This window comes from Rhipicephalus sanguineus, chromosome 4 (assembly GCF_013339695.2).
Source record: "Rhipicephalus sanguineus isolate Rsan-2018 chromosome 4, BIME_Rsan_1.4, whole genome shotgun sequence".
Classification (NCBI taxonomy): domain Eukaryota; kingdom Metazoa; phylum Arthropoda; class Arachnida; order Ixodida; family Ixodidae; genus Rhipicephalus; species Rhipicephalus sanguineus.
In genome coordinates, this window is record NC_051179.1 from 607977 (window position 1) to 634550 (window position 26574).

The 26574-nt window shown below is 44.6% G+C and overlaps 2 protein-coding genes across 2 annotated transcripts in view; both read right to left on the reverse strand.

Annotated features, from left to right (window-relative positions):
• Nucleotides 1-16445, reverse strand: part of LOC119389283 (huntingtin-interacting protein 1-like) — a 106693-nt gene extending 90248 nt beyond the window's left edge. Inside the window, 4 exon segments of the mRNA XM_037656484.2 lie at nucleotides 1169-1225; nucleotides 2473-2615; nucleotides 5811-5874; nucleotides 16147-16445. Of these exon segments, the coding sequence (XP_037512412.1) occupies nucleotides 1169-1225; nucleotides 2473-2615; nucleotides 5811-5874; nucleotides 16147-16233 (351 nt within the window). The 5' untranslated portion in view covers nucleotides 16234-16445.
• A 1285-nt stretch (nucleotides 16446-17730) lies between these two features.
• LOC119389284 (anaphase-promoting complex subunit 7) overlaps nucleotides 17731-26574 on the reverse strand; it is a 47999-nt gene continuing 39155 nt past the window's right edge. The window contains exons 14-16 of the mRNA XM_037656485.2: nucleotides 26193-26309; nucleotides 19079-19196; nucleotides 17731-18054 (exon numbers count right to left, since the gene is read on the reverse strand). Of these exons, the coding sequence (XP_037512413.1) occupies nucleotides 17992-18054; nucleotides 19079-19196; nucleotides 26193-26309 (298 nt within the window). The 3' untranslated portion in view covers nucleotides 17731-17991. The remainder of the gene's footprint in view (nucleotides 18055-19078; nucleotides 19197-26192; nucleotides 26310-26574) is intronic.

Sequence of the window (26574 nt, forward strand, 5' to 3'; positions counted from 1 at the left end):
TACACTGGTAGCACGTAAATGCACAAAAGTTTAACGACTGCTACTTAACAAATAATTCAGAATGAACATACGATGTGCGCATGACCTAAGAAGCAAAAAGCTAGGCCTTACTTGCATCTTACGAATTCCATCAACCTTTACGCTCTATAAAGGTTCAGGAAGCAACAGAGGCACGAGAATTATTGAAGGGCTCTACTACATGAACCGTTTGCCACACAAGTGAGATCAGTTCGAAAAAAATAAAACAAAAAACAAGCAAAACATTACAAAAAGATACAGAAATACATGTCCGGTGCAAGCTTATCAAGCACTGGTGCCTTCAGCATTTGAGGGTCAGGAGTCCAACAAACTGTACCCAGGCTTTCTAAGGTGCCTACTCCACATATAAGTGGAAACTCAATACATAAACAAAAATTAGCAAAAGCATCAATGCACATCCAGAATGCTGACACGCACAAAAACCTTAATGCAAGAAAATCTCTGAAGTAAGCAGCAGCTGAAAAAAAAAAAAGGAGTTTCTTATAGCATGGCGCTATGACACTATTTGGCAATGTCAAACAGATTGACTGTTATTGCATGTTGTCATTCAATGTGTTTTAATGCTGAATTAACATTCTGCTTTCTCTGCGAGATTCACCATGGCGGCTAGGAGATGCGTTTGTTGCTCATATCTCCAGCCTGTCTTGTTCTGCTTGCTGAAGTTGGTCCCTACCCTTACCAAGATATCAACCCAAGGTTAGTTCTCCATGGATATATATAATTTTTGCTACAGTTATTATAAAGCACTGCCATGAGAGAGCTCACACGGCTGCGACATCTCGGATCTTGGCTATTAATAGTAGATTTCAAAATGAATAAAGGTGTGCGTACTTGTACGCATCTGTTTTCTTTTTATAGAACCAAAATTTTCTTCATTATTCCATGGCAATGTAGTGGTAAATCTGAGAACAATGCTTCAGCATTACATTTAATTAGCTTCACTATCACAGTCGACATCAACTAATCGTGCTGGTATTACACGAGTAGATACAGTTAAGTGGTAAAAACAAGCAGTCGGCGCTGCACAAACTCTGACACATTTTTTTCTTCCACTCTGCCCTCTTAATGCTAACACATTAAAAATATCATCAATCAACTGCTTCAGGAGAGACAAAGTGCACAGACTCACCCAAAGTTTGCCGTACTCCAGGAATGTCTGGCGATAGCGGAGGGAGTCGGGAATCGCCTGCAGTAAGCAAGAGAGGTAGCCCGCACTCACTAAATTAGGATTCACAAAGGAAAATCACGCGTACTGTAGTATATTGCGGGAGTGATAACACATTGACACACAGGTTGCAGCTCAACTGAAAACCACAGCCACTTGATGTGGCTGCTTTTATTCCTTTTTGCAACATCATAGCCAATGTTGCCAACATCATAAAATTACAGTCATGGTATGCAAGTGGCTGTAGCATGAGAACATGACACATACCTTCCGAGAAGGTGCGGAAATGTGGTCACAACGTGCCACACAGTCAAGCTATAAACTTGCACTGGATGTCGTGTAAGCAATCCTGACAGACATAAACAGGTTATTTGACTACAAACAAAGCTTGCTCATGTTGAAACATTCTTGTGAGGTTTCACAGTGCCCTGTGTTTAGTCTACAGCAGAAAGGAAACGGATAAAGCTACTGTCGCTGTGAAAAACAGTCATCAAACGTGTTGCTCGTGATTGTAAGAGTACGCTTAATTAAGTTGCAATAAGTGTTGCAAGTACATCTTTTTGTTGTTGGGATAACCTCCACTTCTGAGCCTGAATTGCCGCAGGTTATGATTTAAACTTAAGGCTTTGGCATTAAATGCCCAAAGAAATGTGTAGTCTGCGAGAAACGATAATGAAGAGTATACAGGTTATATTTCAGCAACCTACAGTTTTTCATGTTCTGGCATTTTTATTTGTGCAATATTTCGGAGGCACAGCTCAGTGAAACTACCGCTGTCGTAACACCATGCTTCATCGTCATCTTGTCTGAAGACTCGTGTGTGTTGTGGGGAAAGAAAAAAAGTGATCGGATACCATAAGGTGTTTACTCGTACCTTGGAGGAGGTAGCAACCATCACTCCGGCAAAACAATAGTGCACTGAACAAAAACATGCACATAAAGTGAAACTAAACCTCAACTCAGGAGCGCAGGTCCTTTTATGCACAGTTTTATACCATACATTTTTCCCCATTTGGATACACATATACATACATGATATTCCAATACACCGCTGATCGAGAAGAAGCCTCTAGCCTTTCCTTCATTAACAAAAACAACAAAAAAAGGACATCTGATTTCACTAACACATCCCTATCGGAATTTTTGCAATTGGTAAAGAACTTTGCTCTTTTTTTTTTTTTTTCACTCCATGCTTCAATGTTTCCAAAAGAACAAAGTGTGTCAAGTGAACCAGGAAACTTGATAACGGTGAGGTGTACATGACCCACCCGGTGGTATCCCTCGCGGAGCAGCTTGTGCACCACGTGACAGCACTTCCAGCAGACGATGGGGTTCTCCTGCAGCGGGAGCTTCATCACCAGGCTCCAGAAGGTGTGAGCACCTTTCTCGTGGAATGTGCCAATTATCAGGCCTGGCGGCGTTGTCGTCGTGCTCAGGAGAACAACCAAACGTGGAGAAACGGCGAAGTGACAAATGGCAGCTATCCCAGTAGCACTTCATGCATTTTCGACGCTTAATAGAAAACCGCGAAAAAAAAAAAGAAAATGAGAGAAGAAAGATGTAAGATCGAGTAGAACATTTTGACAGCAGGACCGCACCCAAAATGTACTAGAAAGAGCACTTCTTGCACAAGTGCCATATAGCTCTCCTTATCTCCCTTTCAGTGCTCGAAATGCATGAAGTGTAGAAACACCAAGTAGCACAGCTGTCCACAACAAGTATTTCAAAGTGGCATGCTTATAAAGCGACTCACACTAAATGTAATTTAAAACTAAAGTTTACACTTTAAATGCCCTGCCTATGGAAGGACACAGCAGCTAAATTTAGAAGAGCTTAAAGTGTTTTCTCTATACAGTAGACTTTCATTAAACGGAACCTGAAGGGACCGCGAAAATATGTTCCAATTAACAGGAGTTCCATTTGCCGAGAGGTGAACAGGGGTGCAGAATACAAGTACGAAACCAATCATATCAGAGGCAGTTGTTCCATTTAAGCAGCAGTTCCGTTTAACAGATTTCTGTTTACTGAGAGTCTACTGTATTACGACCGCTGGGTACCCTACAACCCAGAAGCTTATTATTTATTGGAACTACACAGAAACAATGCCAAGGGAACGTGTAATTAGGTCAACTTGTAATCAGCCCAAGTAAACAGTCTGCTGTTTATGCCTTATGATGATTTGTTGAGCTGTTGCACACTCCCTTTCTAAACAGCGAACGATAAAAGCAAAGCAAATGAGATGCAACAAGACAAGGCTACCACTGACAAAGGCTGTACAATCTGCTCTGAGAAATCGCTTCTCGAAAAACTGTCTGCACAGCTCTGGGGTTCTTTGAAAAGGCTCACTGATATCTGTGGAATGTTCTTTGAAAATGCATCAGCCAGCACTGTTTACGAAAGGAACCGCCAAAATGGATGGCGTGGAGTTTGCAGTAACCTCTTGTGTAAAAAATATGTCAAAACTGCATGCATACAGTTTGGTACTGCTTCAAAAAAAGAAAAAAACAACAACGTAATTTGGCATTGTTTAAAACAAAGCTTGGAGACAGACTGTTTCCCTGCTAAAATAAACCTTCCCTTCTGGACTGAAGAACACAATGCTGCCACAGATGATACATTTTCAAGATGCAGTTCTGTTTACGTCGGCAGAAAGGAAGACGGTGCAGAGCACATGTAGGCTCTGTTCAGGGTCCCAACGGAACGGATGTTGTGCCTTTACACTGCAGTGTTTATTTAATGTGCTTTGTACTGGCTACCCTGGAATGAATTATTTTCCCTTTTGAAATAGTTTTGTGTTGTCAAACCCTTCCAGTCAGATTAACTGAGGTGAATAAGAAAGGAGATAAAGTAAGAATGATAAAGACCATAATCGACAATTTGCTTAATCTGAAGATCAGGGCTTAAGTTTGTTGGAGCAGCCCATTTTATTCCTCTCCTTTATGAAATGGCAAATTCATCTCTGGCACGTGACACATTGCAAGAAACAGCGCAAACCAACAAAAAAGGCACACTGGACTGGCACTCAAGTTCAAACCCTTTCAATGCATATGTTACACAAACTTAGGTCACCAGACGCAGTTCGAGTTCAAAGTATAAAGCACCTAAAGTGTGACAAACGAGCTTATTTTTGCGATTCTGGTAAACTGAAGCCTGTGTTTGAATTGCCATGTCACTAGAAAATGTGGTTTTGTGAGTGCATGCACTGTAGATGCCTTTAAAGTAACGAACCTTTGATTCCCCTGTGAGTCCTGCCCTGCCATAGCTTAAAGGGACACAAAAGGCTAATACAAACTTAACGTGGATTGTTGAGATAGCGTTCTGGAAACCTCAAAGTGCTCTTTTTGGGCCAAAGAAATTTTGAAAAGAAATCAGGTTATAGCGGTCTGCATATCATTAGGTGAATTCAAACTGTCCGCTTCCAAGAACTGCCTTGTGACGTAACATTCACCGTACTTGCCCCTTTTTGCCCGATAGCTGGTGCTTTGGTGCAGCAAGGTACAGCCCGGCGAAAACAGAACTTGCGTCGTTCCCGAGGGTAACGTAAAGAAGTGCTTTTTTTCCATGAATCAAACTAAAACGCACAAGTTTCTTTTTATTCAGTCTTCTGATTCACTCCAATGTTTCTTCCTATCACGAGCGGTTTGAATACTAGTGACTAATTGCACTGAGGATGCTCTATGTCATCGGGATATATAGTACGAGAATGTCCCACTAGTGGCAGAAGTTGTGTCTTGCACTTACCTTAAAGGGATACTGAACAAAAATTTGAAAAAGCTACGAAAACACTTGCATTTGACTCAGACGATATGAGTGTTCCTATACACAGCGTTTATTGCACGTAATTTTGAGCAGTTGGCCGTATTTTTAGTGGATTGTGAGAGTGCGGCGGCTGCACGCCAGTGCGCTTGTCGACGGTCGCGACGTCGAATGCTCCAGCAAAAGGGGGGCAACCGGCACGCTCTCTCCTGCCCTGCCACTTCCCTTTCTCCACCTCTCCTCTCAAGAACACCTTCCCGACTGTGAGAACACGTTTTGAGAGAGACGCGCGGCAGCGGGTGGCGGCTTGCGATGTCGATTGGTAAGCGATTTTGCAGCGAGCACAGTTGGCGAGTCAGTATCCGCCGAGTTTCGCGTCACTTCCTCTCTAGTTCGCGGCGCAGCCGCTAGACGCGCCAATTTGCGAAAAATGCATTAAGTTCATTATTTCCTGCTAGTCTCTGGCTGAAATGAAGGTTGTTTCAACAAATTTCAGCACCCAATCTTTCAATTGGGCCATTTATCTAGGCGGCGAAAATTTTGTTCAGTATCCCTTTAATTTCTCGAGTACTAAAACACTTCTATGCATAATATTGACATTTTAGAAGTTCTTAAGCATTGACCTTTCACTCTGACGTAAAGTGTAATTTACCTCTAGAGTCTCTTTAAAGTTCTATAATAGCTCTTCAACCAGACACAAGGTGGATTCCAAGCAGCGCACAGAATGTTGAGTGAGGACAGTGGTGTTCCTATGAAACCACTTTGCATGCACTTCACCAAAGCTAAGATGAAAGCTGTTTCAGAGAAAGGAAATATTTTTTTTAATAAGGACAAAGAAGAAAAAGGATACTCCTGACGTGCTTCTCTTTCACTGGGCATTCCTGGGAGTTCACAGCTTTGCTGATGCTGACAGCCTGCAGAGAAAGAGAGAGTCGGGACTCGCTTAGGAAATCTGCATGAGCAACGATATCCTCTCTAGCCGTGCAGACGGAAACCCATCAATCAATCCAACTTCTCATGTCAGTTTATTTAAATCTAGAGCCTTCCATTTGCTAGAGCAATTGCGAGAACTATGCTACCAATTAACCAGTAGTTAAGGAAAAAAATTGGAGGGACACATACTATTAGCAAATTTACTCCACACTGTGGTTGCCTTTGCAGTAAAGGGCATATGTAGAGAACATATATGGGAAAAAAAATTACTTTAAGAAAGGAAGTAGGTCACAGACTTGCACATGAAGGCCTTGCAAACACAAATATGTAAATCTGTATTGCAAAGCATGCAGCTCATAAAGACTTCACTAACTTTGAACTGGGGTGCTTCTTCTAGCTGCACTTTGTCCCCTTTCATGCATCTACTTGAGAACATGGAAACATGAACTCTGAATTCTGTTCACGCAAACAGCCATTGGAGCTGCCGAACTAAAGGGTGCACGAGCAAAAGGGAAGATGAGAAGTGACGTTTGGTATTATGCAAACTATGTAGTCATCTCGGACTTTTGATTTTTTTTCTTTTTTTTTGTGCTATAGGTTTTCATTCCATGAAGCCTGAGCTGGTTTCTTTTGCTGTTTTTGTCACATTCACATGAGTGCAGGCGTCTTAGTATGTAAATTTATTGCCACCCACCTTACAGATTTCACTGAACAAATTTGACTAAGGTGTCTCGCAACTAATCATGGTGGTTGTCAATTGAAAATACCATAAAAGTACAGTTATTTAGCATAAAACAAGAAAGCATTAGGAAAACAACAAGCAAAGAGAGTGCCAAGTAAACCCTTCGGCATCTCTCTCCTAATTTTTCCTTTTTTTTTTTGCTATGTAACCATGGTGCTATGGTTGTTCGATTAGTAAGAATTAACTAACCCAGCAACAAGTGCCGCTCAATCATAATTATTACCCATGTTACACCTAATTTTCCCAAAGACGCTTGTGTTTGCTGGTACAAGTGAAGTTCACTTTCAAATATTTTGTTTTAAATATCGGTGGCAATTCGTTCGGAGATTTTTTGCAGTGATTTCATAAATCACTGGTACTTCGCACATAGCTACGTTGGCAAGGGTAACCTTTCCAGCAAGTAGGACAATGGTGCATAAAGGGGTCGGCTTATCTCAGGCATCCATATCTCCACAAACACCTAGCGGCACTTACAACTAAAGATACCACTGACAAGGCACAATATCTAAACATAACTGAGATGGGGCAAAGCCATTTGCAAGAGAATGTTTTGCAGTGACCCCAAAAGCCACTATTCCATGAATAAGCATAGGTCTGCAAATGCCATCATTTCCTTTAAAGGAGAACCAGAACAACTGTGTAATGATGTATACTCTGCCCTGTACAGCTCACATGCACTGAAGCTGCAAGCATTATTTTGTTAATGTTTAGAACATCTGTTCTTTTACTGCTACACCAGCTTCAGAGCGTGAAACTGCGTTTGCTCAGTCCATTCCACTAATGGCAACAACCGCTGCAATCTACATAATTGTGCTGCCGATGGGCTGTGTCATGATCAGCTTCTGAAAGCTGAATGAGTTGTTATGCTAAAGGATTCCGTAAGAGGAAGCCTTTAACGTAACAATTCGTGCAAGGATGTGGCCTTACTGTGCATCTCAGGCGTACTTAACACTAAACTTAACTACGTTAAATTTCGACTTGAATACATTAACCTACCCCCACAAACCACACTAACTGCGGGTTAGTTGGCAATGCCACCCCAATGAGCAAATACCATTATATGTAAACAGCCGGATGATGGTGTTAACTGTGACAGAATACTGCTGTTACCGTAAATGAGATCAAAGCCACAAAAATTTCTGAAGCCTGCCATTCTTGCAGTGAAAGAGCAATTTTCACAGAAATGTCCTTAAAGGGGACGGACCAAGGCACAGTCATCCTACTGACTTCAGTTTATCATTGCAAATGAGATTGGTTGGCCCAGTATGGTTAATCACACAAAATAAATTGGCTCCGTGGCACACCATCTTGGCTCAGAAGTTTCAATTCAAGAAGCGCTGCCTCTAAACTCTCCCCACCGACAGTGACTGCCATTTTGCTGCGCATCGTTTGGCATCAGAAAATGAGGAGCTACTGCTGTGTTGTTCAGTTCGATAGAGTGTGACATCCCAGCGGGCAAATTGATCCACACGACATGCTATCGAAGGGCACAGGAAGGATGTTGTCATTAAACTGTGCCCACAATTCCTTTACTCGTGTGATAAAACACTGTGTCAAAGCACTGTGACACGTGAAAAAAAAAAAAACACAGCACACTGCTTGGTGGCCACGATGTTTTCTAGCTCTCGCAAAGACTTCCTGTTTTTGCCAAGCACAAAAGCATGGATTCTGAGATAGGCCTCTGTAACTTCATGGAATTGTTTTTGGGGGTAACAATTTATTTTCTCACCGCTCATGGTTGCTATACTGCTGCACAGCAGTGAAAAAATTCAAATACAAATTTCTACTGCCCTGAATGAGCTCAAACTTAGTCAGCAATTTCGGGGATACCCCTGGGTCAATGTGTGTGTGTTTTAAATGCGAAGCATGTTATGGCAGAGATCAATTTGGTGGTGGTGTGCGGCGTGACCACACTTACTGCGCACGCGCAAACCCTCCACACACCTCATCTTCCCTCCCTCTCTCCTGCGCAACGCCGCGATGAGCGCATGCGCGTCCCCTCCCCCTCTCCTATGCTCCCCTCCTCGCGCGCCTGTCGACCGCGTTCCCCGCTCGCCCTGTGAGAATTAATGGCCAGGTTAGAGGGAAGACACGACGCGCGTAGCGTTCCTCTTTGCGTTCCACGACGCAAGGTCGGTAGCATGCCCAACGAGTGCCAACGGAACGCGATCGTGCAAGTGCTCCGGCTTTGCATCCCCTCATGGTCCCTTTCTTCTGTTTTGGTCACGGCTATATTTGTACAACCTTTAATATACTAGGTGTTTTAGAAAATGTGTCTAAAAATCGCATGAAATAGAGAAGGTTATGCCCACTTTTTGCGGAATTGTATAGGTCACAGCAGCATGCACTCTGAAATGAGTCACGGTGAATATCTCAACAGCAAATAACAAAAGCATGCTAATTCACTTTTTCACCAGAACAATGTGTGTGCGAGAAGCGAACCTAATGGAAAAACGTAAGTCCATTATACAAGGTATCCGTGTCCGTTTCTAAAACTGCAAAAGCCAGAGGCTTCTAATTTCTACAGACCAACTAAGTCCGGCTAATTTCCTCCAGGAAACCGACACCGAATCGCCAAAGAACGTTACGGCAAAGAGTGCTTGGTAATGCCTGGTAATACAGCACCATTTCCCTTACACTTCCAAGCAAGGATGAGCTATTGTTGTTGACGAGGGGCCTTTCCAGCAAGCACAATCAGATGCAGCAACGAAATGAGTAAGATGGTTGCTTGATAATGACGCTTGCCCATGCTTGCCCGGAAATGCAAGCAAAACAATGATGCCCCTCTGGACATTGCACAAGGTCAGGGCAACTGCGTCTTTTGATGATTCAGCTTAGGTTTCCGGGGTGAAATCAGCCAGATTTAATCAATCTGTACAAATAAGCTGCATTGTCCTTTTGCAAATCTCAGAACTGATAGGGATACCCCATATAAAGAATTCCCACTAGGCTCGATCGGCTCACTGTTCTGGTTAGATGTTCATCAGCATGTTTTTGCTAATAACTGTTCAGATTCTCACACCAACCCATTTTAATGTATGTACAGCTGTAAGCAATGCATTTCTGCAAGAAAGTGTACAGATATCCAATTTTCTGTATCTTATAAAATTTTGCAACACATTTCCTGAAACCCACTGCATAAACTTCATATGATGACCATTACTGGCTTCCAGATCAATCTTCTTGTGATGCTGGTGCAAGCAAAAGAAAATCACGCTGCTTTAAAAAATGTCAATACAGAATTTTCTCGAGTCACTAATGCGGAAAAAGTTGGTATTCCTCAACCTCAAACCCGACTGAATGTTTCAGATAATAGGAGTTGACCTTAAAAATTGCTTTTTTTTTTGCACTGTATTTGTCCCATGTGAATTCCTAAAACTATGACAGTTTGTCCCTGACAGATATGTCCAAACTGAAGCAGAAAAAAAAAAGGCCCACCCTTTGAAGACCTAACAAATATTTCACTTACAAAACACTAACTGCTTCAAGTGATGTTCACTTTTAAAGAGAAAAAGCAGCCATCTGGCCTCCTAGCAGTCACACTCTAAGAAAAGGTCGAGTATTTGGGAAGTATTTCTGTTACACAACAATAATCATCATCTGGCTTGCTCGCGTTTCCTTTCTTGAAAATCCGGCTCTCCTCACTTTTCTATCAAGAATGCTATGTCACGTTGATAACGCGCACGCTGTTAGTGACCGGGAAGTGCTGGGAGCGCGGTGATAGCGCGAGGAAAGTACGCGCAGTGGATGATGATTATTGTTGTGTAGCAGAAATACTCCCCAAATACTCGACTTTTTCCTAGAGTGCAGCGGCAGCAAACTTGGCATAGGCTTGCTGATGTGTATCGGTGAAGCGCGTTACAAAGGTATGCAGACCTATGCATATGTGTTAGTTACACTACAAAGCTATATGTTAGTGTTATCTTTAGGTAGTACTGCACAAAATAAGCTTAAGATATGAAACACTTCTCGCCTTAAGCTTAGATGGAAACAAGCATTTATCCCATTAAGCCATAGACCAACAGAGCACCTAAAAGACCTGTATTAAGGGTCGTTGCTGACCACCCACTAAGCAATGAGTGACCTGGCTGCTGTGTGAATGATGGCAACCACGCACAACGGTCAGTGGCACACTCATCATTGATACTCAAGCGAGATGGTGAACTCTACAATCTATACTCAGTTTCCATACTTTATACCCTACAATACCTACATTCTCTATACTCTAAACTCAACATACGCTGTACTCTACAACATCATACTCAGTTTCAATATTGGCATTGTCTGCCATGCTGGTACACTGTACCACCCTATCTCAGAAGCCTTTAATTACCTGCCACCCACTGTAAAATAATTCAATGTTTCCGAGCCCATTATAAAAGGATGAAAAAAAAAAAGAGACACAAACAACGCTGTGTGTGCCTTGTTCTGCTCTCATTGCCTGAAGTGCTCCGAAGCATTGATTATGCCACACCAGTGCTTAGACTTGCTAAAATAATTTCACTCGCTGGATATACTTCATGTTCTGCCTTTTGAAATAGGGCTCTACCTAATACCACTAAGCTTATTTTTACCTCTCTGCTGAATTACTCTCTGACCTTTAAGATTTATTGTTTGCTTTAACAAACCACTGAATCTAAAAAGTCATGCCTCACTGCCACCCTAAAAAGTAGCCTTTTTTTTTGTGCATCTCTAGCCTTCTTGCTATACTCCAGCTGTGTTTTACAATACAATAGAATACAATGCACGTTTATTTCTGATGTGCATACATTTGAATAGCTTCAACATATTTGCCTGCGAGTATGGCCAGGCAGTCGACACTGGTGCAATACTTTAAACATTTTACGTCCTAGCATGTATACAGTTAATGCTACAATACGAAGGGACACTAAAAAGAAAAAACAATTTTTGTCGTGTTAGTAAATAATCCTCTCACAAACCCAAAAGCACCACTTCTGCTGTGATAAGACACTTGATAAAGGTAGAAAATGCACACGGCGATGCTGCTTTATGAGGTGTTTAAGAGTTTGGATAGTGTTTTCAAGGGCCTCCATTCTTATTTATCGGTAAAAATGAACTGCATTATGTTGCAAAGGAGCCAGAGAGTGAACATGGCAAATTTCAGAAAATGTTACTTAGCCAGTGTGGCCAAAACACGAAAAAAACGCTAGGCCTGCGTTGAAATCGCAGCACAGTCACAGCGAAAGCTGGAAGAGCGGCGTTTCTAGAGCCCGTTGTAAGCTCTCTTGGGGCTACAATAGAAGTACACTAGAATGGTACCCACTACGCCATAAATCACAATTTTTGTGAAGTTGGGAAGCACCTACTAAGCCATTATTCGTCATTGTGCGGAGAAGCGAGGCACCAGCTACACGTCTGTAAGGCATTATGTGCACTTTGTTGACGCGACGACTGATGATGATGAAGAATTATGGCTTACTCTTTGTAATGGGTTGGAATCTTGAAACGGCCCACCAGTTATGTAATTTGCATTGGGTGACGCCCGGTCGCTATTTCCCTCTCCCGTCATGCTGTATACCATACGTTGACGTGGGAGAGAGACGGGGGGGGGGGGGGGGGGGGAGAACTTCACTGAGACCCCGAGGAAATGGATCATGCGCTTATGGGCTTCCTTGGCAACCAATACAAGTTCACTTGCGAGGAACGCACTACGCTATAAATCATTGTAATTTTACTGAGACCCCGAGGAAGTGGATCAAGCGCTTATGGGCTTCCTTGGCAACCAATACAAGTGCACTTGCGAGGAACCCACTACGCTATAAATCATTGTAATTTTTGAGAAGTAGGGCAGCAGGCACTGTGCCATTTTTCGTCATTCTACGGAGAGCCGTGGTACCTGCTAAACGCATGTAAGGCATTATGCGCACATTGCTGATGCTGTGCCTGATGACGATGAAGAATTATGGCAGAGCCCTATGTAATGGGTTGGAAGCATTCAACAACCTACTCGTTGCACAATTCGCATTGTGTGACGCCTGGTTACAGAGTTCGCGTTGTGCGACGCTGGGTGCTTATTTTACTCTTCTACCACGCTATATTGCATAAGCTAATGTGGTTCCTTCCCGACATGAAGCCTGTATAGGACCTTTTTGCAAAGCAGTTTCAAGCACCGGCATGGCTCAGAGGTTGAATACTGGGCTCCCACGCCGAGGGCCCAGGTTCGAACCTCGTTCCATCCTGGAATTTTTTTCTTATTTCGATCAATACTGGTTATGGACACCGGCGGCGGCGGCGGACAACTACGGCGCCAAAAACGGCCGGTGAAATGATCTCATAACAGCTTTCGCTGTAAAAAAGACCGGAGGCTGAGATGTCACAGGTGGTGAAATGTCGGTGTGAAATTAGAAAATTAAACCTAATTTTTCTAAAGCTAACCTGCATATAACGGCAAAACAAATGACCATATAGTTCCTCAACAATAATTTATCAGTTTAAACTGATTTATAATGCTTCACTTTAGCGTCCCTTTCTGCTGTGCAGTGCAGGCGCCACATAAAACTGCGTTTATGTTATTCTAGTGCGCTTCTTTTTTTCTCTCTCGAAAGATTCATTAGAACATGTCATGGACATCAGAAATGCGGGTGACACCAAGAATACAACAGGTAGTTTTCCAATCCTATCCGCAATCAATGAAGGCAGCACATTGCCGTACTGCATGCCGGAAGCTTGTCGCCGTAAATCACATTTCTAAACAATGAAATATGGCACGTGTTCAAAGATGTCCGAGAATGGTTGTCAGGTGCAAAAGAATGAAGCAATTAAGGATACCACTGATAGTGACATACTGCAGAGTAGTGCAGCTTTTCACCAAGGCAAAGGGCTCAGAAAAATTCTAAACTGATTACCAACACAATTCTACAAAAAAAAAACAAGTAGCCCACTACAAAAATAATGCATATCATTTTTTGAGCTTCATAATAGGTCAGAAATACAACACTAAACAATGCTTTCTTTTCACCACTCCCTTTAAATCTGGTGCTCAAAACTTTTTCCTTTTTCTCCACTCTGTGTTCTTTCCTCCACACAATGCTACGTTTTTTTTATAGTAAAACCACCAAGAAGCATGTTCGTGAAACATGTCGATTAGAGGTGAGAGCTGTCCCAGTGTGTAAAGAGAGATTGCAGGCTAAGCAAGCCAATAACAAATGAATTAATGTGACTATAGATCTACACTTCGCATATTTCTGAGCTTTACACGTGACACGTGTGTGTGTTTCTATGTCTGTCTGCATTCCTTAAAGACCACATGCAATATGGAACAGAAAAGAACTTCTTTTTCAGAAGGCTCTGTTCACACCCCTGTTACAATATGTCATTGGCCAAACATGTGCCACCGCACACCAGGTGCCTCCATGAATAAGGTCTTTTACTTTCTCTCCTGCCACAAATATTTGTGTTCCATGCTAGCTGGAATAGCCATCTTAGAGTGCAAGATAAACACTACTGAAGGTGAAATCCTTGTATTCTTCATAGCGGTGGTAAGCACAACCTAAAAGATAGAGGAAACAAAAGGATGTTTCTAGTGATCAATCATCCTGCATGCATGTCTGCATATGGAACACAGAATTGTGCATTCCTCTGTGTTGCAGTGGTATGCTGGCAATGCCTGCTTAAACACAAGCAATTCCACTTCTACACTGAACTTAAGGAATATTTGTCTTAGCAGTAAATGCTACTCAATTATAATAGGTAGTTTTAGAATAGGGTTCGTAGCATTAGCATTGCTACTACGGGCATGATACGCTACTTTCGTAACTTAACGTGGGTACCCAAGAGGGTAGCGTACGATGCATGCACAGTGGTGACAAATGCTAATGCAAAGCTTTGTGTATGCTATTCTGAAATTGCGTGATGCCAGTGGCAGCCTTCCACGAACACAAAGGTAAAATGAGCCCCAAGATGTCAAATATAGTGCTTCATGCCATTCAATAATATGTATGTAATGCTTAACTGCAATCAGCTCTATTTAAGCCCACCATTTTTTGTCATATACATGTTGTTTAAACTTGCCCGACACCTATGTATCTATCCAAAACGAAGCACTATTCACCCCCCCCCCCTCCATGACAGTGACCACAATATCAATATACAGAAACTTTCGTGAACAGTGAAACTAAATCTTCCTGAAATACAAATATGAATATAGCTGCATCCATGCCGTTTTCACGTATCTGAAACTTCCAAAGGTAAGCACACAGGTTTATCGAGCCAATTTATTCCTGTTCTTGGTGACCCAACTTAGTGTCTTTGGCTAAGAAATTCTGTTCGACAACCAGCAAGCCCGTGAGGCGGCGAGGAGACAGGGTCTCCGGTCCTCCTCGGGGGCGGCCTAGGCCCAGGCCACGAATTTGCCGGAGTTCTGAATAAAGTGGTTACCACCACCACCAAGAAAACATTACACAGAGCTCCTACATATCAGTAAAGTAACCCTTTCGAAGGTGCGAGTAACATGTGTTCTAATCAAGGAAAGGAAAAAAGTATGCGGTATTCTTTATAGCCGTGCTGATTGCATTTCGGCGCGTGCTTAAGACGTAGCGCTTTCTCGCCTCGAGATACGCCTTTGCTCAGCCGAGCTTCTATCAACCAGTGGCACCCATTCGGCGAGCGGTGACCGTCAGAGTGACGATAGAGCTGGCCGATTGCCACATAACCGCACAAACGGCACGGCTGTGCATACGCAAATAAATAAGACACGTGCGCGAGGTCGCAGTTCTCTTCTTGCCGCGGTCAGCTAGCAACGCGCGCGTGTGTGCGTGAAAACGACCGGGCGCCCACGATAGCGACTGTTCACCCCGCGGGCCGCACCCCACGGCTCGTGTCGCCGACCCCCGAAAATAGCGCGACGGGCGTGCTAGCTAGCTAGCTCACAACGACCGCTTCTCGGAAACGGTATTCCGCGCACGCACCAAGCGATTGCGTGCGCGCATTGAAAGGAAAAGCCGTGAAACGAGGAAAATACAAAGTGCGACCCGGTCCGGTTGCTGGATCTCGATCGCTCGACACGGAGATCGTCCCGAACGAGTCGTGGTCGAGGACGAAGGCTTTGCGCATACGCCCACGCGTAGTGGAGTACGGTTTGTTCCCCTGCGAAGGGCGGGTGTCGGGCGTGTAAGAGATACGACCAATCATACATCATCGCTTCCTGGCAAGCGTCGCTCGATACGGTTCACGCGCACTTGTCTGCGCCAGTAGCGGCAATCGCGACGAGACACACACACACACACACACACACATCGCTCGAAACAAGCCGACGTAAACAACATGATTGACGCAGCGCATCCGCTCTACCAAACAAAAACGGCCCCCGGCGTGCGGAAGTCACACCGCCGCCGCATAGAGTTTCACGCTGCTGACCCCGAAAAACGAGCGAGAACCGACGCTGCCCAGCGCGTTTACGACCGCGCGACACCGGCAAAAAAAAATACACCCGAGAATGGGCAATCGCGGGGAACCATCTTTCCCCCAAATCGAGCAGCGGCGAAGGACTCACTTGGGACTTCTCAAAGTTCTCTTTCTCCTGATCCAAACTGTTGGTCCTGCGCTGCGTCAGCGCCTTGGGAAGCGGCAGCGTAGACATGGTGGAAACGAGGCTCGTTTTCGGGAGCCCCGTCCGACTGCGTGCACTGATATCCTCGGGCCGCGGACAATCGCGGTGTTTCAACCCCTGGCCCCGACTACGGACGGTCGCAACACAAACACCACCTCCACGAAAACACGGGCCGCACACCACAGCAGCAGCTGCCTAGCAGCAGCGGCAGTAGCCGAAAGTTGTCATTGGCGTTGATTGCGATGGCAGTGCCGCTGCGTGCGCGTAGAAACGTACCGCTTCGGCGAGAAAACTGTTGCAGCTAACGTCGTTTTTGACGTTTTCGCGTTATTGGCCCTTTCCCCGTCGACACCGCGAGCGAGTATAAGGAGAGAGAGAGCGGATGCTTAGACGCTCTGATTCACACGCGAAGACAGCGGGGCGCGCGTGCATACCACATGCGCGGCCGCGCCTTTCGAACGGGCGCCTCTATCTGCATAATGCGTTCACTCTTGCGAAACTCGCGCGGCCCGCCGCTCAGCGTTGCGCTTAGTGCCGGAATAATCGCTAACGACCTCGAACCGTATCCATTGACGGCTCATTTGCATCTACGCTCCGTTTCGGCCCTGAAGGGGCTACAATCGACACCTACAAAGTTAGTATGGCACATTCCAACATTAAAAATTAAATTAATATAGGACAGTCCATTTTCATTCACTACGAGAGTTATTCAGCTTGTTTTCGCGCTCAACGTGACAACTGCGTTTGAGCAAGGGTCTACATAAGATGCAATTCAGCTGGAGACAGCTTGTTATAGACTATTTTACGCGAGCCATATGGGCACCACCACCTTGCGCTGTTAAAGAAATGTTTTCTCATTTTTTATCTCGTAGCGTGAATTTTAAAGGTCAGAAAACGTCAAATGCACCAACCCAACCATTTTCATGAGTATACGTCCACTGTAGCACTGTTTTATACAAAACGGCAAGGTTAACGCCTCATACGGCGGCACCGAAAACCATCCATAAAATAGTCTATAGCTAGATCTACAACAAGCGCTGACACAGACAGCTTGGGTGTGACTTACAATCTCTATTGCTTAGTTGCATACCTCGAGCTACTGCGTTAACATACAAGAGCGACACGCATTCTAGCTATGACATGACTAGAGAACCATTGTCCCATATTCACTCTAAACTGTACCTGGAGCTAGCCCGCGCTCCGCAAATCTATGCGATGAATTTTGTTGCATTCTTCTGTCCATTTCTTCTGGCAAAATGAACTAGCAAACCACACATATGCGTCTTTCCAATGAAGGCTTCTTGCAGCTGCCACCATATTGGCCTCTGGGCTGTCATAAATGTCTGACCACCCGAAAATGCACTGCCGAGTCAGCGGTGTTAGTCTTTGTACTCCCATGCAACAGTCCAGAAAGGATTGAGGTGCTCCGTCAGTCCAACGGCAAGGTCTTGCAGTTGTTTACAGTGCGCACATTTTCTGTAACATGCTTTGGCACATGTGAATGAATGAGTGACACTTTCACAAAAATCTCTTGCAATAAGACCTTTATATCTCTCGCAAAGTCAAAAGGTACACGTAAAGTCAGACTTGTACAAGGTCAATGAACCCGAGTCTGTCTTTATATAATCTCGAATTCGCAGGGTGCACATTGGGCAGTGCAGATATACTGCCATCGATGGCAGATTTCACCACCGACCCACACGGTGCACACAGGATTCACATAAATGCACATGACACGCTCACATAACTACATTAATTTCACTACAATGTCCGTGCTGAGGGTGTCGTTTAATTGTATGAGTACTCAACGTCCGACCACACGGCTTCCACTTCACTTTCTTCGAGTTCATTCTGAAATTAAACAAGAAAAGCAGTGAAATCATTAGCACCTAAAGACATTCTATTCAATACACAGGATCATCACGAGGAAGCCCTGCAACACATTTCCAAGTAATCACAGAATGACCTCGGGTATTGGAGTTTATTGCCTCAGAGATCTGTTGCAAGAATTTTTAGAATCTCTCATGTACAGTATAAGGAGAGTTATAGGCAGTTATCACTAGGGGTGTGCGAATACTAAACTGAATTGAATATCAAAAATTTTAATTTCGCAGGCCTCAATTTTTACACATTTTCATGCAAACAGAGTATAGCTGCTTCACATGTTTGGAAGTAAGCTTCTCCCCCAAAAACTTCGCAGCATTCAAGAGGGCTGCTGTTACCCATGCCAAGAAAGCTAACTGCATGGCGGGACACAAGTTTGGAGTGTCTGTACGGTTGGTGCAGCAGCAGCAAACGCAGCGTGACCACATGTCCAAACTTTCACATGTTACACCAAACGCTGAGGTTTTCGCGGGCAGAAGTCGGGACGCTCTTCAGAGCTAGCGCTGTATACACTACAACTGCACAATTGGTCTCTGTTGGTAACATGTGACATGGTCATGCAAGAAGCACGAGCCTTCGATTTGGAAGAGGGAATACCGAGGACGCGCTTCAAAATGAGCAGGAACTGGTCATCAAAGTTCGTGAAGAGGATGATGACTCTTGTAAGGACGAGTAGTCAGTCGAGCGACTACACGTTCATAAATTTCCATTGTGGAATGCAGTTACAGGGATGATTTCTTTGTTTGCTTGACAAGCAATATCGGGGGAAGGGAGGTACAATCGTGTAAATTACTGTGCTATGTGCTCATTTAGTTTACTGAAATAGCACGCTATCGTGATAACAAAGTAGAGTTATCAATATTCCTTCAATATCGTCGAGCGGCAGTGCCGCGAACTGCCCCCTTGTGGTACTGCACTTTCACAATATTTTCTAGGGAGCTGAAATTCCTCAGCTCGGGAAGCCACCGCAAAGACGGCTACGAGCTCTCACCTCGACGTCAGACTCCGCAATCTCATCGACGTCCATGTCGTAGCCGGGCTCCACATTTTCTGGCCGCTGTTCCACCCTGCGCGTCCCCCTCCGTGCACTTGCATTGCTTGGGTCCAGGCTGCACGCAACAAAATGAAAAGGCACAGTGTGTGAGCTCTCTACAAGCAGGACAAATGTGTCAAAGCGAATACTAGCACCCATGTCAGAGTTGCATGCAGCAACTCTCGTAGTAAAACCGAAAGGCGGGCGAGTTGGAATTTATCCTATCTTGGGCAGTGCACAGATGGACAATACACCCATTCCGTTTTCTTTCTGGTGTATTGTCTGTTGGTGCGCTGCCCAAGAATGGACACAGCAACTGTCTGTGGTCAATGGAAGCTTTCAATGAATAACTGTGAGGATGGCATCACTAACTAAATTATCACAAAACAAGAAAAAGATAACACCGAAAGATAGTGTTTGTTAGCTGCCTACATCATGCTCAACGTGTCAATTCTCGTCTGATCACTAAAACTGATAAGCGTCAGCCCTGGAAAGTTACTGGAAGGCACACAAAGCGAAAATGCTAAGTAAGTATGGACAACTTTTGTTGTTAATTATATACAGTAGAACCCCGCTGATACGTTTTTGAAGGGACCGTAGGAAATAAACGTAAGAGACGGGAAACGTAAGAGACGAAAAACAGGAAAAACGGCAAAATATTTAGTGGTACAGAATTTTATTTCAATTCTTACGAGCAGCACGAAAATTGGCGCGCTCAGCCGCGATCTAGTCGATGGATAGAAACGCGGAGCTAAGGACGGCCTCATCCACAGAAATGTAATCAACGTATGTGATTTTTTTAACACCAACAGCTGTAGGCATGAAAGAACTAAGCACACGCAATCACGACCGGCGCGGCGAGTCCGACCGCGAACCGCACGCACGACCATGCGAGCTCCAACCAGCTCGAACTCCTCCCGTTCTCCGACAAATAACGATGATGATGAGTCTACGCCAACGCGATGGCAGAAGTGAATGCCAATCTCGAAGGCCTTGCTTTCGCAAGCAATTACGTCATACACGCCATGTTTGTGCAATGCAAATCTCAAAGGCTATGCTTTTGTCAATAGTAAATGCCAATCTCGAAGGCCTTGCTTTCGCGCGCAGTTACGTCATAGACGCCATCTTTGCAATTTGAATCTCGAAGGCCATGCTTTTGTTTGCATCAATTGAAAGATTCTGTTGCTTGCGCCTCTCATGCGGCTAATATTACGGTCAAACGAGGCCAAGCTGCGTGAAAATGCACCATGGCCGCTCTCTTTGGTAGTCACTCGGTCGGCTCCGAGCGCACTTCGCGACGTATCATACGGGAACGGTCCGACAGTTACGACGTAACAGCGGGGTTCCCAATACATTGTATCCTATGGGAGCTATGCCGGGACCGGCGGAAAACGACGTAACAGCCGGGAAAACGCAGCAGTGAGGAACGTAACAGCGGGGTTCTACTGTATTACCATAAAATCCAGAACGATGTATGTGTACTCTGACACGGTTACACATAACAGGAAACCAGAGAGAGGGAAAAGGCTTCCTTTAAATGGGTCATGAACCACTCGTAATCAGCGAACGACCGCAGTATCGAAGTTTATTGCCTGACGAATCGATTGCCACAAAGGTTTCTCGAATGCGTCAAGGACGAGCGTAGTTACAGGTGCTTGTCGCGCACTTTAAGCACTTGCTCGCTTCTCTCGTCCCAATGAGCACGCTGGAGGCTACACAGCAAGGGATGGCATGAGGGAATGGAGTTACGCCAGCGCATGTCATGACCTTGAGCGCGTGTGATGAAATGCGATCGCTCTCTCCCGTTGCGATTCCCGTGTGCGAGTGTGGCTCACTGTGTAATGTTAGCAGACTATGGAGTGCAATGCCGGCACCCCATGGCAAGAAGCGCATCTGATCCAAAAGCCGCACTTGATTTATGTCGGCTGTTGGCCAATGGCATGCCACCCGCTGTTCGACGTCAAAAAGCGGTCGCCGGTAGCTCCGAAGCGAGGGAGGACAGGCCGCAGTATGAAATGAGAGCGCATTAGAAAATGGCAACTTCGAGCTCTGTTTCTAAACCCTCCTTAACGCGCACGACTACAAGATTTGGCTGGGATGTTGATAGCAGTGTCTGTTATCCATGTCTTTTCTCACCAAACCCAAGGGGTGGTTCATGACTCCTTCAAGTGCAACCAAAAGTAGGCTTTTTCATGAATGTTTGGCAGGACAATATGTATAATAAAAAAAAATGCAGTCCAGAACTTTTTACCAAACTTTATGTTAACCAAGAAATTTCTGTCCAACATATCAAGATCAGCTGAAAGCATGGCAACTGTGCACTTTTCTTCAATAAGAGTGGTGAGCTGTCCTGGAAGTCCGTTTTTACCCTCCAGTACATTTTGTTCACAATATACAGATCCGTACAAACAATTGGTGAAGACAAAAGCACTCTTGCACAGATTCTATAGGCTGACTGCCAACTGATCCTCACCTGTAATCCTTCCCACTAATAGCGTAAGTAGCACATCTAAACATGTATACTAATGAAGAGCATTTGAGAGAATATGTATCCTTGCTTGACCCCCTTCATGACTGCTGTTTTCTCATTTTTCTTGTAAAGAATTAAGATAGTTGCGGAGTCCTTACACACATTTTCTAATAAGAGATTCGCATTAGTTCAATTCACGATAAAGATGGTAGGCAAAGTCTTGTTTCTTCTTTATATGGCCAACATGAAGCTGTAAATGAGTGGCATAACAATTTTGACAAGTCCACAACAGTGTAGTGGAGAGGATGGACCCAGAAAATGCACTTTTAAATTTTCAAGTGCCATTGCAAAAAAAATACAGTGTCATATGCTGAGGTTGACTTAACATGTCCAAAACCACAGACACGTCCAAAACCAGCCCAGTCAGGATGCAGAAGTGACAATACCAGAGTTCCTATATAGTATCAGTTGCGAAACTCCCTTCTGAAAACAGGACCAAGGAGGTTTAGAAAAATTTCAAATACTTTTCAAACCTCCTTGACCCGAATACGTCCACAGAGAAATTTGAGGAGGATGGCAAACTGACGCACCACCTGGGAGTGATGACGAAAAACACAATGCACTGCAGCAGTTTTCAGTCATGGCGTCAGTTACCATGGCAGTAATTAGGAGACGAGCTTCCAGGAAAAGTTTAACGCTGCAAAATGCAAGCCGCGAATGTAAACGCATTGCTTGCTTCCTCAGCGTGGCATCAATTGTGGTCCCATGCAGCGCCAAATGCACAGAAATGTCATTTACTAGCTTGTATTTTTGCGTACAAGTGGCACCATAATCGGTATATCTTAGAGATTTCAGCCAATCGGATGTCCGGGTTATGATATGTGGAGCCTATGGGGAGTTTCACAACTTGTATGATTGAAAAACTTTGACATGATACAATTATGAATTTAAATCAAAATATGAATCATGACAGTAGAGCAAGAAAGAGAGAAAGAATCCTCAATAATAAAAGGGTAAAATACACAAAAAGGTAAAAGACACAGGTTCAAGTCGAGACCTGTGGTTCTTTCTTGATCTCTGACATGGGACATATTTGATTACAAACTGCGGAACTGTTAATGGGAGAACATTATGTGGAGCTATGTTGGCGAATTACGCTACTGGCGAACCAAAAATGTTGGCCTTACCAGGACACGAAGCTTGCATTGCCTGAAAAGATGCAAGAATGATACGGGCGGCGATGCACCTTCTAGCTTCTAGCTTCTAGTGTTTGGCAGCCAGCCAAAAACTGTCTTACCTCAAATGCTTTATTATAACTGCATTGCAAAGGTACTGAATGCTTCTTCTTAGAACATTAACAAAAAACATACACACACCAACTTACAGGGTTCCCTATGCATTCACCTAAGACGACTCAAAGGCGAAAGTCAACCAGCGCAGCTCTTTTACCGAGCACTTTACAGCATGCAAATACTGCTTTTTTTTTTTAATTTCTTAGCCACGCGAACATCGCAAAGATGAAGCGGACGCACAGCTTACATGCCTAGAGCCACCAGGCGTGCAGGTGGTCATGTGACTTTTTGTACCACACGCTGGCTTTTTGCCATGTGATCCCGCTCACGAGCAGTCTAAGGCTTTAGCGTTAAAGCAGAAAACACACACATCTATGCACTTGCTATGCTATAAAAGAGGAACCAATCCCGGGGCCTAATTTTTGTTTGTAACAGCCCTAAACATTGTAAAATTTTGCAAATGCATGAAACTGCAACAGTTCGACGATGCCAATCCTTGGAATGAAAGCTTCTGCTTATTGTAAGACGATACCCTGACACAAGTGGCTTTAAAGGAGCGGCATTTGTGTCCATATTTAACCCAGCTGCGATATTTAGCTGTTAATCTTGTTGCTTAATACCAGTTAGTAAAATCTGACCGTATTCAACGCCATTCATTAGAATGTACTTTACTAGGCTTGTGCGAATAGTAAATTTTAGGTTCGAAGCAAATAGTGATTTAGTCGAATAATTTCGAATCGAATTCAATTAGTATATATCACATATTAAACAGAAAAATGAGCATGTGTGTCATGACGCAACTAACCTGCACAAATGTCATTCTTTTTAGTTCAAAGGAAGTGCAAGCAACTTTGAATAGAAGTAGGATTTGACTTTTGGTAGAATGCAAGTGATAACCTGTAAAATATGTGAAGTTTTAAAATCTACTATACAGTGCAGACCACTTATAACGTAACCGCATATAGTGCAGGACCGGTTATAATGCGGTCTTTTTCGACTCCCGTTTACCCTCCCATAGAACCGCATGTATACGCATACCGCTTATTGTGCAGTCCCCCAAGATGAAATACCGTTTATAATGCGGTTGCGGGAAAATATTTCTGACAAACGCGGTAGCGAGTGCGGTTCTCAAAGGAGGTACGCCGCTGGGGAGGGAGCGACGAGGTCGTTACGAAGGGCGAGGGCACGCACAGTGAACGAACGAGGGGCGGAGGGAGGAAAAAGACGGCGGCAGCGCTGCGCGGGCTCGCCGAGTGGGGAAGGATGGTGGTTGCCTAGGCGACGGAGTAGCCTTTGCACCGGCGGCGGCAAGGCTCCGCCGCTCCGCGGCCGCTTGCCGGCAGCGCGGTTCCGCGTGGAACGTACGATCGCGCCCTCATCAAGTGCACTTAAAAGTAAGTTTCCTGTCGGGAAAAGCGCCGTCGACTCGTCGTTATCACACTTATCACACTTTCTGCAGATATCGCGTTTGCTACCTCGTCCGCAAATTGAAAAGTTTTGCGGCTTCATGACGCGAGCTTTCGCCTTTTTCTGCCAGTGCGCGGACTTAAACGAGCTTGGCGGGCTTTTGTCGCCGTTGATCTCCCGGCCGCGAACACATACTTCGTATCACGCGCGCTGTTCTTGGGTTAGTGCTTGAGTGCGATCTTTTCGACTCCGATCTTCTTCTTGTCTTGGACAAACTTCCCGCGACAACATGCTGAACCGCAGGCTAGGCCTAATCAACGTTGGTTGCTTTTCGGTAGCGGTCGCGGGCGATAAAAGTTGCGGTTTGGTGCGGAATCAACGAAACTTTTTCCGATGGCTGCACTTGAAGGGAAGGGAATCATATCGTTAATGAAAACGAGGGCATGGTTGGCACATGCAACTCTCGAATGGTTGGTTCCGGATTCGATTGCAATGTCTTGGGCATCGCGTGCGCGCCCGTGAAATCGAACGATCGGTACCGCTCAGCACGTGAAATTTCGGTCGCGATTCGACATGGTTTCTGTGTAATGCGCATACCTCGAGGTGGCCTGAAACGTAGTCGGCGAATTTCCGCGATGGCACTTTGTTTTGTTTGCTTTTTTCCCCCGTGTTCATTTCGTTGGCAATGCGGGTCTTTGGCGGTTAATTTTTGAACATTCGGAGATTTAAGTGGTTGTAAGCGCCCCAAATCGCATATGTCGATAATCGGACACGCGAGGCTACATGCTCAACACGTTTTGCGCAAGTGCAGACTTTGAAGAAGGTTGTTTTGGTTATAGTGCGGTACCGCTTATAGTGCGGATATTCGCGACTCCGGCGACTTACGTTATAAGCGGTCTATACTGTACTTAGAGCATATAAGCCGTTATAAAAAGCCTTTAAACTTAAAAAATGATGAATCGATGTGAGGGTAATATGTTCATTTAACCTTGAAGTGGTGCAGATCGCAGCAGTGCAGATTTTTCCTGGAAAGGTGTATTGCTGCGTGTCTTATTTTTCATGAGTTGAAGCTTCACCCACAAACACTGTGGGCGACGCGCTGCGCCGCGATGTGTAAGAAGCTTCGCGATTGTTTCAGAACGTTCCGTTAAGATTGCGTGCTGCACGCGAATGTTCCAGCTTTGTCGAGAGATAACGCCGCCGCCAGCAATATCGGTGGAAAGTTCGATAGTGCCTGCATAAAAGCCGATGCGCTTGACCGCTTGTCAGTTGATCGACAGCCGGCGCTCTGTTCGCCAATATCAGTGCATACCGTGTGTATTGCTGTAAATTAACTTTCCGTTTCTCGGCCACAAATTCGGCCAAATAAAGAGTTTCATCTTGGACACGTCGCCTGCGGTCTTCGTCGACATCACGACCACGTGACAATACACGGTATAGCACCCCTCCCCTGCAGTGAAAACACTTTTAGTGAAAACACTGAATGGAAGTGGATTCGAATACTGTAATATTCGTTTGAATATTCAAAGTGCTCAAATATTCACACAAGCCTATACCTTACGTATGTGCACATACAGTGTTTTTTGTGCTAATATTAGCTGCATTGTGTCCAATAGCTCCTTGCTGCTGCCACACATATAAAATGTGCTAGGCAACACTCAAGCTAAACAAACTCTTTTTATCTCAGAATAATCATGTAGTGTTCTTGCCAGAAAATAAATCTCATTCCATCTGATTTAAAATGAAGCCATCAGTCGCTCAGACTTCGTTGACTCTGATGACGTTAAGTTTCACGGGTAGTGCTACAGAAAGCTCTCAACAGCTTCAAGGGTGCCCAGTAAAGTGAGAGAGGGAGAGAGGCACAAGCGGGTCATGCAGAGTGGAGCAGTAGTGGTGTACGCACTTGAGGGCGATGCCAAAGTGCTGCAGGGCCTTGTCGTGTTCACCAGCCCGGGCGTAGAAGTCACCCAGCATCTGGTGTAGCCGGCACGTGCTCTGGCTCTCCAGGTGCTTCTGCAGGCTGCACAGGCAAAAACGCAGCAGCAGCAGACGACTTCATCACAGAGCCAGACTTGAGCACTACTGATACGCTTGCAACAGTTCACCATGAGAATTACAAATGAAATTACATGCAATAAATAAGTGGGGTAAATGCCCTCGGTAAATATTTATTTATTTATTTATTTACAATACTGCTACTCTCCTTCGAGAGCGTGGCAGTTGGACAATACAATAATTTTTCACATAAAGTATAAACAAAAAAGAAATGTAGACGTAAAGACTTG